General features: G+C 45.7%; 1 protein-coding gene across 1 annotated transcript in view; it reads left to right on the top strand.

Annotated features, from left to right (window-relative positions):
- The window catches only part of Lamc1 (laminin subunit gamma 1), a 121,140-nt gene extending 108,519 nt beyond the window's left edge, over nt 1-12,621 (top strand). The window contains exons 22-28 of the mRNA XM_032915763.1: nt 447-591; nt 2,113-2,262; nt 2,454-2,568; nt 3,597-3,796; nt 4,815-4,973; nt 7,991-8,090; nt 9,815-12,621. Coding sequence (XP_032771654.1) covers nt 447-591; nt 2,113-2,262; nt 2,454-2,568; nt 3,597-3,796; nt 4,815-4,973; nt 7,991-8,090; nt 9,815-10,071 — 1,126 coding nt within the window. The 3' untranslated portion in view covers nt 10,072-12,621. The remainder of the gene's footprint in view (nt 1-446; nt 592-2,112; nt 2,263-2,453; nt 2,569-3,596; nt 3,797-4,814; nt 4,974-7,990; nt 8,091-9,814) is intronic.
- The last annotated feature ends 1,206 nt before the right edge of the window (nt 12,622-13,827 follow it).

Raw genomic sequence — 13,827 nt, 5'->3', positions numbered from 1 at the left:
ATTTGAATACATAAAGAGATTATGGATTAGATTCAGGTCTAAACACAAAGTTCACTTATGTTGGCGTACACAAAGCCTAAAATGTTACGTAGTATTTATTGTGTATCTACAGTTCGATAGTAGCTGTCACATGGGATCAGGTGTGAGATTCTCCTCCTGTGTGTGACAATAGTGCTAAAAACGGTACAGGGTTGGAATTTGGGCTTAGGGACAGCCAGTCTTTATAAACAGTAAGCTAAAGAGAATTGAAAAAATGAAATGTAACTTTTAGCTAAGTGTTGATATCAGAATAAGAGCTTTGGTACAATATTTCCTTTGAGGTGTTTGGAGATGTCCCAGTGATAATAACTAGATTGTTTATGGTTAATATTAAGATGTAAAAAAAAAATACAAAAAAAAACCCCAGCTTTTTTTTTTTTAATTGAATCTCATCATTCGTTTTTGAGGTATGAACAAGCAAAGAACATCTCTCAGGACCTGGAGAAGCAGGCTGCCAGAGTCCATGAGGAAGCCAAGCGAGCAGGTGACAAAGCCGTGGAGATCTATGCCAGTGTGGCCCAGCTGACCCCTGTGGACTCGGAGGCTCTGGAGGTATGTGTGCAGAGGCTCTGGTCACTGCAGTCCCGTCACACCCCTGTCCCTCTAGTCTGAGTACAAGCCCCTTTGACAGTGCCCTGCCTCCCCCTTCCAGACCTACACCTGACTCACTGGTAAAGGTGAGTTCTACTTTTAATTATGCAAATGGAACTTAGTGAGATAAAGAAGTATAGGTGTGAAGGATCAAAGATCACTTGGTGATGTGAATACTTGTCTAGATGTCCATGTAAATCCAAAATGTGATAAAGTTGAGTTGCTTGAAGCACAGTACGGCTAGAGCCTTCCTCCTAGACATCATGTAACAGATATTTAGAGAGCAAGAAGAACCATACCAGCCTGTAAGAACTATACCAGCATCCTTGGGGCAGGTAGAATATTCGGGAGTTGGTAGTGTTTTATTTCATTCTTTGGGCATACATTTTTACAACCTACTTTAATAAGGGTTCAACCTCTCCTCTAGCCCACCACCCAGCAGAGGTAGAAAAGTCATTAGGATGTGTGGGAAGTGGACCTATTCAGCAGTAGTTCTTTGGGGGCGATCTCCATCTTCTTTGGCAGCCGTTCACTCTCACAGCAAACACCAAATACGACTCAGCAGCTGCAGACCAGCCCTCTGGGCAGGCAGACGCCAGGCAGCTATAGTTCAGTCCTGAAGAAACCGCCAGGCGGCTCACCTACCAGCCTGAGGCGAGGCCACAGGAACCTCACAAGCAGATCTTGGGCAAGTTTCTCTCGAGGGTGGCATCATCACAAGTTAAGCTCAACAACACTATGTGAGACAAACCAATACATGCATGTCATTAGCGAAAAATAGCGAAGCAGAGCAAACCAAGCCAATGCTCAGTGCTCGTTTCCGCTATCTGTGAGGTCATAGTTATATCCCTTCAGGAAAACATTCTTTCACGTGTCTGCTTTAGCAAGACGTCCTTTCACCTGTGTGCCCCAGCAAAACATCAGTTGACATAACCGACTTTCCAAAGGAATTAGAAGTTTCTGCTTCATCATTCTAACCATGGTTCCTCAAACAAAGCCTGCATATCAATTTAAACTTGAAATGTACTGGCTTATTTCCAAAATCCTGAGGTGTCCGCTGGCATCACAAGGTTGGGGGTCTCTTCAGACACCTAATGCCACATAATACCTAATGGCATTTATACAAATGCCATTTGTATAAAATGTGGAAAGAGGTTAAGACTGACTCGATGGTGGCACTTGGGGGTGTGGTGGAGGCAGCTTCGGGAGGGAGAGATGGGGACCCCCCGGAGCTAGCTTCTTGTGGATAGACTAGTCTGCATCTTGACTAGGGTGTGGGCTGCCTAAAGCTGTGTATTCATCAAAATACAGGAAACACTGGAAACTAAAGTATACCTGGTTAAAAAAAGTGTCCATAAATTTTTGCCCTCTGCTATCTTAAAGCTGTCAATGGAGCCTTAAATCTTACAAAGTTCCTACGCTACCTTGTCATTCACTGCCATCATTTCATTTAGAAGTAATGACCTTTCATGCTTGTCACAGAGTGAAGCAAATAAAATCAAGAAAGAAGCTGCAGATCTGGACCGTCTGATTGACCAAAAGCTAAAAGATTACGAGGACCTTAGGGAAGACATGCGAGGAAAGGAACATGAAGTAAAGAACCTTCTAGAGAAGGGGAAAGCCGAACAGCAGGTCAGTTTGATTGGCTGCTGGCTGCGTTTCTTGAGGCAACAATTTAAACCGCTCAGGCGGGAGCCTAGCGTGTCTAGCGTGTGACCTCTCTGTATGCTTCAGTCTCTGGGCTGGGGCTGCAAGGGGCTTGTCTGTTATCGGGAAAGGCTGACCCAGGAAGGTTTGTCCTCTGACCTGCCGTGCATTTGCAGACCGCTGACCAACTCCTAGCTCGAGCCGATGCTGCCAAGGCTCTTGCTGAAGAAGCTGCTAAAAAGGGACGCAATACCTTACAAGAAGCTAACGACATTCTCAACAACCTGAAAGGTATGAGGTCAGGAACAGCAGAACCTTCCCCATGCCCTCCGAGGAGACGGTCGCTCATTTTCTTTTCCATTTTGTTTTTAGCTCAATTCTAAAACAAAATAGTGTGGTAATTCCCATAGACTATTTAGAGTCAGTAGTTAGCCATGATCTTTTGCAGTCTTTACTTTATCCTCTACACTCTGTGTGTGTGTGTGTGTGTGTGTGTGTGTGTGTGTGTGTGTGTGTGTGTGTGTGTGTGTGTGTGGGTATGTGTGGGTATGTGCACATGTGTGTGTAGACCTGAAATCGACTTCAGGTATTTTCTTTACTGGCTCTCCACTTTGATCTCTCACCAAACCCAGAGCTGATATATTTGAAAGAAAAATCAGGTGCCTCATCTTCTCACTCCTTCGCTCTTTACTGAAGACCAAAAGCCATGTGTGGGAGGGTGGCCCACCATTAGGCTAGCATGTCGCCATAGCCTGCCTGCTTCGCTGACCTTCAGTGATACAGAGAGCTGACTCTGACACCTAATTCTTTGTTTTAAAGAAACATGCCCGATCACTGAGGGGCTGACTCTTGTCTGATAAGAATAATCACAGGTTCGATAAATGAGGAAGATTGGCAGGCACACTCACTACAAATGGGAGCTTTGGGGTCAGCGGGCCTGTTTACCTCCTGCTTCACACGTTAGCTTCTTGAGTAACTGGTTTTCTCATTTGAAAGAAGAATGTCATGCTACCTGACACACAGTTGACACCAAAGACACTGGCTACGGCAGTGACACGCTCAGGGCTCTGCTTGGACGTGACTTCTCAAGTAGGACTCTTCTCAGAAACAGATGTGCATTCGTGTGGCACGAGACCTGGAAAACCTGCGTGGGGCTGTCTGTTTTCCTCCTCTTCTGAGATTTCACTCCCAGTGGCCATTTTTTTTGAATACTAATTTTTATCTATTACAAAAAAACAAAATCCAATTGCAGCCTGGTGGAAGGTTTTCCTTCTCGGCAGTTTAATTTAATTTAAGTGCATGTCTTGAACTCCTTTTAGATTTTGATAGACGAGTGAACGATAACAAGACAGCTGCTGAAGAAGCTCTAAGGAGAATTCCCGCCATCAACCGGACCATAGCTGAAGCCAATGAGAAGACAAGGGAGGCACAGCTGGCGCTGGGCAATGCGGCAGCTGACGCCACGGAGGCCAAGAACAAAGCCCACGAGGCGGAGAGGATCGCCAGCGCCGTGCAGAAGGTGAGCACGTCCGTCTTCTCCAGCCCCTGCTCGCACATCACACATAGAACGCTCTGGACCACCCTTGTCTGTTTCTTTCCTTTGCAATACTAATGAGAATATGTAATACACTGAAGAAAGAGAATCAGGAAGAGGACTTTCTAGTCTTGGCGTGGGATCTGAGTTGTGAAAAGGGTGGTCTTAGAATATGTCAGAGACCCTGCCCTCCCCTAAATAAGCATTCTCCAGACCCTTCATAGAGCCACTGTGGACCTCACTGCGAGGCTCTCTCCACCCTAAAGAGGCATTTCTTCAGGCCGCCTCTTTTTATTTAAAGATTCATCTTACTTATTTTAAGGAAAGATTAGAGCTTGTTTTAAAATTAAGTGTCTGAGAATCACAAAAAGAGTTTAATTTCTTGAAAAGGGTTGGTTTTAAATAGATTCTATTTCATAAGCTGCACATGTTTCAGGATGTGGTCTTTTGGTACATGATGCTAAACTCATGAGAACGGCCGCAAGCCTTTGAACCTGACACATATCCACTTGAAAGAGCACGGTCACTATGGCGCAGCGCGGTGGAAGGGTTCACAGTTACATTTGTACTTGTTCTCTGTGTGCGACCTCAGCCAAACGTGGTCAGAACAGACAGGAAATACTAAAGATTAAAGAGAGCACAGATGAAAAGCAAATGCTGTAGCATTTGACAATGATTTCTTTTCTTTTTTTTTTTTTTTTTTTTTTTCAGAGCTGGGGATCGAACCCAGGGCCTTGCGCTTGCTAGGCAAGTGCTCTACCACTGAGCCAAATCCCCAACCTCAGCCAAATCCCCAACCTCAGACAATGATTTTCTTTTTAATGAGAACCTAATAAGTGATGAGATTGAGTGGGATAGTGCCTGTCTTTGTGATGCTCTCCCTGGACCCCACCCTGGGCCATTTTGCAGATTGTGAAAGGGACTAGGAATGTGCTGTCCAGCAGGGAAAGCTGCTCTGAGACCTTTGGCTTGTGCTGTGAGCAGTTGCTTCTTCTGTGCCTAGAATGCCACCAGTACCAAAGGCGGATCGGAGAGAACCTTCTCGGAAGTCACAGACCTGGATAACGAGGTGAACGGCATGTTGAGGCAGCTAGAGGAAGCGGAGAATGAGCTGAAGAGGAAGCAAGATGATGCCGACCAGGACATGATGATGGCGGGAATGGTAAGAGGCACAGTGGAGGGGTGCTCTCTGGGAACCCACACACGCACATACAAACATACACAAATGTGCACACGCACACACACACTCACACACACTCACATACATACACACACACTAACACATACTCACATACAGACATACACACACACTCACATACAGACAGACAGACACACACTCACATACAAACATATACACACACAGACATATACACAGACTCACCCACACACACACACACAGACACACACACACACACACACACAGACACACACACAGACAGACACACACACATACACACACACACACACACACACACACACACACACACACACACACACACACACACACTCACACACAGACAGGACACACACACACACACTCACACACACACAGGACACACACACAGACACACACACACAGACACATAAACAAACACATACATACACACAGACACATATACACATACACACGCGCACACACAAGCACACACATGCCTCTTCTATGTGAGCTTCCGTTTGTATCGCATTTTCTGGTCAAGAATCTGTCTGCCGCTTACATAGAGGACAAAGAATTTGGCTCCTCTGCCAGGTATTGACGTTGTCCTGTCCCAAAGCTTCTCCCACAGCTGCAGTTCCCAACACTTGAAACAGAACAAACGAAAACAAAGCACAATTGTGAATGCCATGTTTTTTAATGTCGTTTGAATGGATAATTCATACATGGGGTAAATTTTTAAAAAGGAGATTGCAATGAAAAGCCAGTTTCTTTCTTAGTTTTCCCAGCTGCTTGCTCACTAGAGGCAGAGGCCAGTCTCTTGTACAAGACTTTTGCGAGGCATTGTGTAGCACTGCGGGGAAGCACGCCGCCTCACGCCTGCTTTCGCTGTGCACCTTCAGTGCTAGCAGACATGTATCATACCACATGGAAGAGGGGACCTGTGAGGCTACGGTACAGGGGAGGAGGGGGGCAGCTCTGTTCATTCGTGCTGTAGTTTGCATTCAGAACTTCCTAGAGTGGCAGTGTGACATCCCTGTCCTGTTTGGTGTTGCAGTCACAGGGACTTACCCCTTGCAGTGTCAGGAAGAGGCCAGTTTTCCAAAGCCCCAAATGAAACAGGGCCTCTAGCTGTGGGTTGTGTTTACTTTGGGATAGAAAAGAGGAATGCAAGGGCTGTGGAAGTAATTCCAAGTTTGTACACCACTCTGTACAAAGCTGAGTTTTTTAGTTGTTGTTGTTGTTGTTGTTTTGCTTTTAATTGAGACCGAATGGTTTTCCTCTGTAGCTCTCTATGTACACTATGATGGCCTTGAACTCATAGAAATCCTCCTGTCTCAGCTTCCCAAATACTGGGATTAAAGGTGTGCACCACCATGACTGGCTAAATAGCCGAGTTTTTAAACTTTGTGTCGAATTGTTATGTGATTTTTTTCTTTCTTCAATGTAAAGTGAGACTCGAATGAAAATTACGATGAAGCAAACATCAGTCTTCTCTCATACGCTGAATCTCTGGACTTCTCTTTAATTTACATTTATTTATTTCCTGTGGTTTGAATGCATGTGCCCTAAGGCACATGTGGAGGTCTCAGGACGACTTGGGAGAGTTTGGTCTCCTTCCACCATGTGCACTTGAGCACTAGAACTCAGGTCGTCAAACGTTGTGCCAAGTTCTCTTGCCCATTCAGCCATCTTGCCAGCCCTGTGGATCACTGCGATGGAAGCATTGTGTTTAAAGCACAAAAAACAATAAAGGATACATATTTGAGTTCCAAAAAGGGATATGGGTTTAATTCAAAGAGTGAGAAGTAAGTTTCTCTTGTTATTTTTGGTCCATAACTTTTTGAGAGCAGTAAGCCATCCCCTTATATACTCTCTCTTTTGTAATTATATCAGTTTTGAAAGTCCAACATTGAGCTAGTATTGCCTGAGTCTAACATTTTCTTCAACCAGAAAGGTTGTGGCTCTTTCTGGAAAACGCCGAAGGCCACAGGTTAAACCCAGCACAGTCCTGTGGCCTAGTCCTAGGAACTCATAGGAAGCCTGTATGGGTTCCAAGAACAGCTGCAATTTGAACAGAGTTAATTTTTTTTATTTCTGTTTTTAAAATTTCCACAATGTTTTGATCCCCAAATATTTGCTTTGTCCTGACCCCAAAACTAGGAAAAATAATTACTGGCCGGGAGTGCAAGCCACTCCTTTGTGTCCGGGCTGGGGTTTGCTGGGGAGAGCATCTGCTTTCTGCTACGTAGCTGCTTCCTTTTCCTCCGCCGCTTCCTGTGACTCATGTGCTGTGTGTTTGTTCAGGTTTCATGGAACTTTCCCAAATATGTTTACCTTTGGTTGACTTTGAAAATATCCATTGTAGAGTGTGTGTGTGTGTGTGTGTGTGTGTGTGTGTGTGTGTGTGTGTGTGTGTGTGTGTGTGTAGGGAATTCTCAGAAAAGTCTTGCTTTCTGGAGAAAACAAGAATCAGACATCTCTAATAATCAGGGCCCTAAGAGTATTCACATTCTAGAATAATAATTCTCGCTCAACCTGTACTTAAAAAAAAAATAATAACCTGTTTCTACTTAATGCATTTCATCCTGTGTTTACCCCAAGTAGTCTCGAGTGGGGGAAAGAGAGAAAATGAGATCGTATTGGTTTTCTGACTGCTTATATCATTAAGGGTCCCCAGGTGTGGTGGTATAGGCCCAGCACTCGGAAGGCTGAGACAGGAGGACCTTGTGTTTGAGACCAACTTAGGTTACATAGTAAGTCTCAAAAACCAGAAACCAAAACCCCGAAACAAAAAAAAAAAAAAAAAAAAAAAAAAAAGTATACCATTCTGTGCAGTAGAAATAACATCCTCCACCTGAAGATACCACCCCCAAAACCCCGCAGCGAGAGAGACTCTGATTCATCGCTTAGAAAAGGGGAACGCATCTGAAAATAGCCCTGCTGGCTCACTGGAGGAAAATATTTAGAGAAGAGGAGAACATGGAGTCAGAAGTGTTCATGCTGTTTATCCTCTTCCTCTGCAGGCTTCACAGGCTGCTCAGGAAGCTGAGCTTAATGCCAGAAAAGCCAAAAACTCTGTCAGCAGCCTCCTCAGCCAACTGACCGACCTCTTGGAGCAGCTGGGTAAGTAACAGAAGAGTTGGTGCAGCCCCGGCGCGCAGGTGTGGGTCTGCAGGTTCAGAGGCACATTGGTGCGAGTTCTCCAAAAGCATCCGTTAACACATCCATATGGACGTCTCGTTTAGCGCTTTCTTATTTAAAAGATAACGGTGCACACTGTGTCTCGATTGGCAGAACCCTGTAAGGGTAGCTTGCATTGTCGGAGCACTGACAGGCTCTCAGTTCTAGAGTGCAAGTGAATTGGGGACTCTATTAAGTTCAAGTACTTGAGGTGCCTTCCCTGGACTCAGCCCCAGTAGGGCACCATGGTCCTCACCTTTGAAGATGAGCTTCCAGCTAGGGGTGCCACTATGGACAAGGTCCAGCATGCATCTCCCCTTCGTCCCGCCCACTGGTGGAGCATCCTTAAGGGATGAAAAAGGAAGGCTCAGGGGTAGAATAAAAATGATACTTCAGAGCCCAGAATTCTCTCCACTCGCCAACTGAAGAACAGTTTGATGAAGTGAAAGCTTTCACACCAAAAGAAAGCAACACTTGGGTTTATTTTGTTTTGTTTCCAAGGACATATAAGCACACTGAGCTCTCATTTTAACCCAGTTTGGTAGAAAGCAGATCTTTTAAGACCTATGTCCTTTTGTCACCGGACTCCAGCACGAGAGAGTCGTGTAGCCGCTGAAGACCAGGAATTTGTTTTTAATGTTTTTTTTTCTTTCAAAGGGGGGGGATAATATTTTACCAGTCTCAGAGACCGATAATAATAAATTATGTGCCTGCAGGCGAGCCTAGAGGGAGAGCAAGCTAAAGCAAGGGCTTTACATCTTACTTTATCCCTTAGGCTGTCCAAATGCATGCGGATAATTCTCAACCATCTGAGAGTGGGTGAGGCAACCTGGGCTCAGGACTGCTTCTCTTTCTGTCCATAGAGCATCTTCTTCCAAAAGAAACTCTTTTTTTTCCTTGCTACATTTCGAGCGAAGCTTTGCGTACAGTATCTCAGCGTTCCAACCTTGGCTGTTCCCATAAGAAGGTTCCCCGTGGCGTCTAACTCTTATAAGCAGGAAGTGACCCCCTCCCCAAACCAGCCCACCTTCTCTGAAACCTAGGAGTTGAGGATGTATGCTTCTACCTTAGAGACTGTGGCGTTCTTTGACGATACTGAAATGGTCCACAGATTACACCTAGAAACCTGCAGAGGATTGAGTCCTACCGAATCTCCTTCTTCAGCATAAGTGAGGTCTGAGGCGTGGTGCGCTCCTGCACTTAGAAGCATCCTCTGGGGGCTGGAGAGATGTCTCTGGGGATAAAAGTTCTAGCTGCCAAGCTTGACAACCTGAGTTCAGTCCCTGGAACCCTCATAGTGGAAAGAGAGAACCAACTCCTGCAAGCTGTTTTCTGACCTCCACACACATGCTATGACATTCTCGCAGACATGCATGTATGCATACATGCACAGTAATAAGTATTAGAAAATTAAAATATCCTGTGAAAAAACACTTCCTCAAAAAAAAAAAAAAAGCCTATTCTAGTATTAATGATACACGCTGCCCACCTTTGCTGGGTAGGTCAATATCACTCAGGCCCTCGAACATGGCAGCACCCGTATGTCAGGCCGCCTTTGCATCGTGAGCTGCTGCCTTAGTTCATGACCAAACACAGGCACTGAGGAGTCAAGCTCCCGTTCTCATGGAATGAGCTCATTCTCTTTTGTGCACTTCCTGACTCTACAGGACAGCTGGACACCGTGGACCTGAACAAGCTCAACGAGATCGAAGGCTCCCTGAACAAAGCCAAAGACGAAATGAAGGTGAGCGACCTGGACAGGAAGGTGTCCGACCTGGAGAACGAGGCCCGGAAGCAGGAGGCAGCCATCTTGGACTATGACCGAGACATAGCAGAGATCATAAAGGACATTCACAACCTGGAGGACATCAAGAAGACGCTACCAACAGGCTGCTTTAACACCCCGTCCATCGAGAAACCCTAGTGGTGGGAGGGCTGTAAGGCAGTGTCCCTGACAGGGGGCCCTGTGAGGCCTCGGTGCCTTGACACAAAAATTACACTTTTCAGACCCCCCCACTTCTCTGCTGCTCTCCGTCACTGTCCTTTTGACCCAAGAAAAGTCAGAGTTTAAAGAGAAGCAAGTTAAACATCCTTAACCAGGAACAAAGGGTTTTGCCTAATAAAGTGTCTCCTCCACTCCTGTGAGCACCCTACCGGAACTTTCCCTTGTTTGCCTGAAGTCACAGCATCTTCCAGTGGCATACCCACATCACGTGAGCCTTTGTATGCCAGGGCAGACCCAGCCCCCTCCCCTCTCTCAGCACCAGCAGAACCTATCTTAGTACTCATATTTCTATGAAGGAAATGTTTGGCTCCTCACTGTAGCACTGAGATGACCAAATATGTCCAGTCTGCATCTTCTGCCTCCTCTTTGAAGCAAAAGGAAATAAACATCCTGTGCCAAAGGTATTGGTCATTTAGAACGTTGGTAGCCATCCATCAGACATGCTGGCTGTTCGAGCATAGGCCACTGAGCCATTACGGGTAACAGTGTAGTTACGTGTGGGTCTCTGAGAAAGCATGGCTCGAAGATGCTTACATTTTTCTCCTGTGCTAATTGACTAGGAAGATAAACGTTTTCCCAATCCTCAGGCAGCTGATAAAGAGTCTGGATGGGCAGCTTGCACCTACCACTACACTAGGTAGCTTGTGATAGTTTTAGAAGCAGGACTCAGTGCAGAAGAAACAGAGATGTGATAACCACTCACGTTTTTTCTCCCCCAAATCTTACTAATTCTTGGAGCTTCGTTAGTGTGTTAGAATTGGAACTTATTGTTAGCATATCTATCAAAACAGTCGTCCTCTAAGGTCTTGACCAATGAAAGAAAAGCAAATCTCCTTTCCCCCCATTTTCTGGGAAGTGGATGTAACCAGTCTGATTAGGATTCCATAAGTGAATTTCTCTTTCTCTGTTGGAGAGAGATGTGACATTTGGCCCTTAGCTCCAAGTCTCTTCTGACATTTCCATTCTTTCAAAACACATCATTGTTTGCCAGATCCTGGTGGCAAACGCTGCTCTCAGTGTTTCTCAAGGCGGTGGACCCCATCTAGTTCCTGCGCTTTGTGGCTCCGCCCACTCTAAGCCTTTCCTCTGTGGAGAGGGAAGAACCATGCATGGCGTTTCCTAGTGGGCTTCTCGACCTCTGATCCTCAGCTCTGTGGTTCCCTTAAGACCACACCGGGACAGTTCCCTGCCACACGCCCCCTTCCTCCTATCTACCTGCCTCTGAGATTCATATTTAGCCTTTAACACTATGCAATTTTGTACTTTGCGTAGCGGGGGGGGGGAAGAAACTATTATCTGACACACTGGTGCTATTAATTATTTGAAATTTATATTTTTTTGTGTGAATGGATTTTTGTTTATCATGATTATAGAGTAAGGAGTTTATGTAAATATTCCTGGTCCTCCTAGAACGGCACTGTCCGCTCACGTCCCTTCTCAGTTGTCCCTCTCACTGGCCAGGAACCTGTGCACCTCCTCCCTTCCATCCCTCTGAGTCATGCCTGGTCCCCAGTGTTTGCTCCGCCTCTGCCTGTGTTTGCAGCACCTTCATTGTCTAACGGGTCTATCAGCCTGCTCGCCTCCACAGCCTGACCGAAGAGGGCTCTCTTCCCTGTACCTCTGACCATCTGAGCTGCAGCTCCGTGCGGTTCTCGATGCCTGCCCCGGAGCAGTAGCCAAGCTGACAGGGTAAAGGGATGAGGAAAGTTTGCAGACGGAACCTTCCCGCACGGGTCAGTTTTGTAAGGGAACATGTGATGACGGAGCACTTGAGGGCGTGGGCACAGGGCTACTGATGAGAGAGGAGGCTCTGCTCTGCCTGGCTCTGTTGGGCAAACGGAGATGACCACAAACTCTCAGCTTGGCATCCCTGAGGTTCCGCTCTTGCTCCTCGGAGGCCTTTTCTGCTATTGCAGAGGCACAGCCTCACCAAGCTCAGTGCTGATTGGCTAGTTCCTCTACTATGAGGTCACCACCTTAACATTCTGGTCACAGTTGCAAGAAAATGGCTGACCGGCCACCAGCATCCTTTGGGTCAGCTCTACTCCAGCGCTGGTGGGTGGGGTGTTCTGGTTGTCTTCTCCATCGTTGTTGGTATATTTTTAAAAAGAATTTTATTTTTAAAAATGAAAGTTATTTACAAGATGATACCTTACTACACTCCTGCGACACAGCCATTATTCTATTGTATAGTTCCAATAATCTGTATTTTATGTAATAAAATGGACAGGATGGCTGCTGTGGAATGCCGGGTGTCACCCAGAAGAGATTGTTTTATCCTACCCCCACCTCCATGGAATTTCCCTCTAACTGTGGCCCTTTTAAATGTGCCTTCACCTTAGCTGTTTGCCTTAACTCTACAGTCTTCCCCACAGGGAGGTTAATAAAGCGCAACACTTGGCGTCTTTTATGTTTAAAAAGAAAACAGTATTTTATTTATAATAAAATCTGAATATTTGTAACCCTTTATATCTCGTGTGGCCTAAATGCGGTGCTAGGACATAAAATGTTTAAAAGGTTTAATGAATAGACATCTACTCATAGTGCCTTTGACTGGCTTGGGTTTTTGTTTTTGTTTTTGTTTTGTTTTTGTTTGTTTGTTTGTTTGTTTGTTTGTTTTTTGAGAACCACCCAATGCTGTCTGTTACTTGTACTGGGGCATGCCCAGCATGCCAGGCAGATGCACTACACCCCCCCCCCTTAAATTATTTCCTTGTTGTTTTACCTTAATCAAATTTCGATCTTCATTGTCATCCAAAAGTTAGCAAGCTTTCTCTTACAGAGCTAGATTGTGAGTGTTAACTCAGCTCTTAGCACAAGAGTAGACTGAGAGCAAAGAAATGCAAAAGAGGAGCCTCCATGTTTAAAACTGCTTGTAAGAGTCTAGGTTTGGCAGTTTATGTCTGCAGTCCCAGCACCTGAGGCCAGCACGGCCCAGTGGCTCATTGAGCAAGCACTTGCAGTATAGACATGAGAATTGGAGTTGACTCTCCAGAACCTTCGTAAAGCGGGGCTTAGTGGCACAGATCTGAATCTTTGTGCTTCTCTGTCAAGGGAAGAGACCGAATACACAGAAGCCTGTAGCCACCTGGCCTGCCATGTTAGCGGTGAGAAAGGGTCCCTGTATCAAACACCCAGGGTTGCCTTCTAATCTCTCCACATGTGCACGCTCACACTCAACAACCGGAATACCAGGCACACAGTGTACACACAAAAATACACCAAGTAATAAAATATGCCAGGGCCGGAGAGATGGCTCAGTGGTTAAGAGGACCAACTGCTCTTCCAGAGGTCCTGAGTTCAAATCCCAGCAACCACATGGTGGCTCACAACCATCTGTAATGAGATCTGAAGTCCTGGTGTGTCTGAAGACAGCTACAATGTACTTACATATATCGAATAAGTAAATCTTAAAAATAAATAAATAAATAAAATACACCAGGAGCCCACCAGCTGGAGCTTACAGACCCCCTGATGTGGTCCCCATATCTTACCCATCACAACAGAGTTGCTTTTAAATGGTTGGGCTCCCTGAAGAGCGTCGCCTGTGAAAATCTGCCTTTCAGTATGTAAATGCTTTTAGCTACTGATTTTCTCAGATTTAGGCCAAAGGGGAGAAGTAAGCAAGCCGAGTTAGCAGGGCAGGTGTGATGCTCCATCCTTTGCAGAGGGTGG

This window comes from Rattus rattus, chromosome 10, assembly GCF_011064425.1.
Source record: "Rattus rattus isolate New Zealand chromosome 10, Rrattus_CSIRO_v1, whole genome shotgun sequence".
Lineage (NCBI taxonomy): Eukaryota > Metazoa > Chordata > Mammalia > Rodentia > Muridae > Rattus > Rattus rattus.
Note: the sequence above shows the minus strand (reverse complement) of the source record. Positions and strands in the feature narration are given on the sequence as shown.